General features: G+C 34.5%; 1 protein-coding gene across 1 annotated transcript in view; it reads left to right on the forward strand.

The window, feature by feature from the left end:
• LOC111089918 (ganglioside GM2 activator-like) overlaps nucleotides 1–3,174 on the forward strand; it is a gene marked incomplete at its 5' end in the record, with an annotated part of 7,292 nt that extends 4,118 nt beyond the window's left edge. The window contains one exon of the mRNA XM_022403180.1: nucleotides 2,419–3,174. Coding sequence (XP_022258888.1) covers nucleotides 2,419–2,568 — 150 coding nt within the window. The remainder of the gene's footprint in view (nucleotides 1–2,418) is intronic.
• Nucleotides 3,175–3,503: the final 329 nt, after the last annotated feature.

A 3,503-nucleotide genomic window follows, 5' to 3' on the forward strand; every position in this document is an offset into this window, starting at 1 on the left:
TTGTTTCTCTCTTTACTAATGATGAACGGTTTCAGTTATTGTTTCTCTCTTTACTAATGATGAACGGTTTCAGTTATTGTTTCTCTCTCTTTACTATTGATGAACGGTTTCAGTTATTGTTTCTCTCTTTACTATTGATGAACGGTTTCAGTTATTGTTTCTCTCTTTACTTCTGGTTGCTGGCATATTTTAATTTCTCTCAATTCTGAAGAAAAACAAATTTCATCTCTCAATACATTTTTTCTTGGGCTGGTATATTCTGACCTCTTCACTGTGTGTTAAATACACACACGTTTAAGTTGTATGCGAGTGTTATGATTTAGATAGTTTATCTAGCGCGACTGTTTACGTAAATGTTTACGAATCATACGTCGTTTAGTTCAATAGTTATGAACTGGTGATTCTTATATTATTGCGTCATCTTACTAGAACCCTCTGAGTTTTCCTCGTTATTTTAATTGAGTATTATTACATCATTGTTTGTTTGCTTGTTTGAAGTAAAGCACAAAGCTACACAATGGGCTATCTATGCTCTGCCCACCACGGGTATCGAAACCCGGTTTCTAGCGTTGTAATCCTGCAGACATACCGCTGTGCCACTGGGGGCTATTACATCATAATATCTAGTACTGTATGGAACGTTCTAGATCTATGTCAGGTATAAATACGCATCTAAAATGTAGTTCGATATAGATAGTTAGATCTAGACTGCGTGATAGTGAGTTAACCATAAAGAGTGTATAGTGGCGATTTTTAAAGTGAGATTATCACAGACTTTATTGTAATAACAGAGTAGGGAAAAATAACTCATCCTGTCAATTGTGTTCTAAAGTGACTGAATCAGCCCGTGTGGACTTTGACGAAAAAGAGACGATTATTTAAAGCTCTGGATACAACTGTGGTAACCCACGGGGTACGAATGCATACAACTGTGGTAACCAACGGAGTAACGAACATTTGTATATACGTTTGACTTGTTTTAATGTATTATTTTAAAATATGTGGACTGGGTGCTGTCCATACATAAAATCTGACACTGTTAAAGTATCCGTTTTTAGGCCTGGTTGTTAGGACATTCGACTCCCAATCTGCGGATTGCGGATTCGAATCCCTGTCATCAAACATGCTCGCCCCTTTCAGCTGTGGGGGCGTTATAAGTGACAGTCAATCCCACTATTCGTTGGTAAAAAATGGTAGCCCAAGAGTTGACAGTGAGTAGTGTTGACTAGCTGGCTTCTCTCTAGCTTATCACTGATAAATTAGGGACTGCTAGCACAGATAACTATCATGTAGCTTTGTGAGAAATTCAAACTAAACTAAATATCCGTTTGATTTATCATGACCGAAAATATCGATAACATTGTAACCATTATAAGTTTATGGTTTAGGTCTTTGCATACATCTGGTAAGAATGATGTATTAGGGTTAGATATATTATCTTCTGACCAAAGCAAGTTAACTAAATAGATCAAAACTACTAATTATTCCCATAATGAATATAGTTAATCTAATATACTATTGTCTTGTAACGGTTTCTATCGTTTGTAGGGTTCTTTTTAAGTATTAAGTAAAAATCATGCAAAGGCCAGCCTACTTAACGAAAAAGAATTTGTTTTATTTCTTCTAAGTTCTGATGAAAGTTGTACAGCTTACATGGTTTAATGAACTAGTGATAATCAAACGATAGGCCTAACTCACAAGTACTTGTTAAATCTCCTTTGTTATTTTCGGTACAAACTCAAAAATTAAAACGTACAATACTGAACTAACAAGCTAACTTAGTAACTGGCTGATTAACGCTCGCTTATATTTCTCTCACTTTTTAGCCTAACTTTATATTATTCAACACTAATTAAGGCACTCGTGAAATTTCTACCTGTTACACGTCATAACTACGTCTCACGAAAATTCGAGACATCTGCTCATTACTATAAAAATCTAGAACAAAATTATCTTTAAATAAAAGTATTAAAACATAAGTCACAAAAGTTCTTACTTACATTTAATATAAAGCACTGATTCATCAGTTGCTATTAGCGATATTTTCGTCTGTAATTACTGGGTTAATATTTAGCTCTGATCCACCTAGATAGCTCACTTTTATTTCTAAAAAAAAATTTATTCACTCCAAAACATCGCCTGTTTTGTTTTTTTGATTAATTATTACCAGTGATATTGTTATTTTAATTATTAGAAGATAAACTGGTTGATTTTGCGTTTCATAAGCAAAAATAAATTACACCAAATGTAGACAGATAGATTAGGTATTGTTTGAGACCCAATAAAATGTTTCAATAGTAGTTGAAGAGACAATAAATAGATGAAAAGCATAACTTCAAAACACAGGGAATTTAAAACTTCACTGTTAGTGTTTTTCACGAAGTGTCTGAAGATGTATCTCTTTCAAATCTTATCTAGGATGCCTACAGCCTTCCTCCAAGCTTGTTTCACCTGCCTCAGCTCCCTCTACCGTCATGGTTGACAAGTGGTGACTACTACGCCAAGGCTGAAGGGGTAGAAGGGAAAAAGCGTATTTTTTGTTTGGAACTATACTTCTCTTTAGCCTAAACTCAACAACTCAAGTTTCAACCGTTCCTTTGGTTACTATACTAGTAAAACATATTTCTTTACTAATTGTTTCAAACATTAAAATCGTACGTACGAGACTAAAAAAAACAAAACAAGGTATTGAAATAGAAATATCTCATTACAAAAAATATCTACGCAGTTGATGTATGTTTTTAAAAATTTTTCACAAGTTCTACTAAGATAGCCAATTAGCAGGGACGTGGCCGACGGTGGGGTCGAAATACATCCCCAATATTCTACAAAATGTAGTCTCCGCTATATTCTGATTTTACTTTTAATGATCATTGGACTTCGTGCATACCATTCAACTTCTTTGTGTACAGGAAAAGTTCAACATTTTTATGGGTAGAAAAGACCCCCCCCCACTCTATAATGCTGGTTACACCCCTGAAAATGAGTACTTTTTTTACCACTACTACAGTTTAGTAAATACGCTTCCTAATGAGGTTTAGTAAGATGTACGTATTGTAACGTTTGTCTGTAACAAGTTAATAATTTCGTAGTTTTGTTTTAACTTACATTTAAACCCTGGTTGAGTTCCATGTAGGAACATTCTCTCAGCGAATTTAATAAAGATTTTTTTTTTTCATTTGACTGCGATTTGAAATATCTTAACAGTTACGATCAACACTTTACGTGTTATTTTTAGTAAACTCGTCCACATCGCTGTTGATGTAACTCGTATTTAAACTGTCTTCTGATTGGTGGTGACATTCGGTAAAAAGTACAAACCAACATCTCTTCTCTTGTAAACCAACTCCACCCATAGAAGAAAACACTGTCATTAAACATGAAACTCTGGAGTTCGATTTCCCCCCCACGGTAGACAGAGTGTTGGTAGCCTGTCGTGTTGCTTTGTTCAAAAACACAAACAAAAAACATTGCTATTGTTACGTCTGTGTTCGTTTGTTAAT

The sequence above is a fragment of the Limulus polyphemus genome, unplaced genomic scaffold (genome assembly GCF_000517525.1).
Source record: "Limulus polyphemus unplaced genomic scaffold, Limulus_polyphemus-2.1.2 Scaffold7861, whole genome shotgun sequence".
NCBI lineage: Eukaryota > Metazoa > Arthropoda > Merostomata > Xiphosura > Limulidae > Limulus > Limulus polyphemus.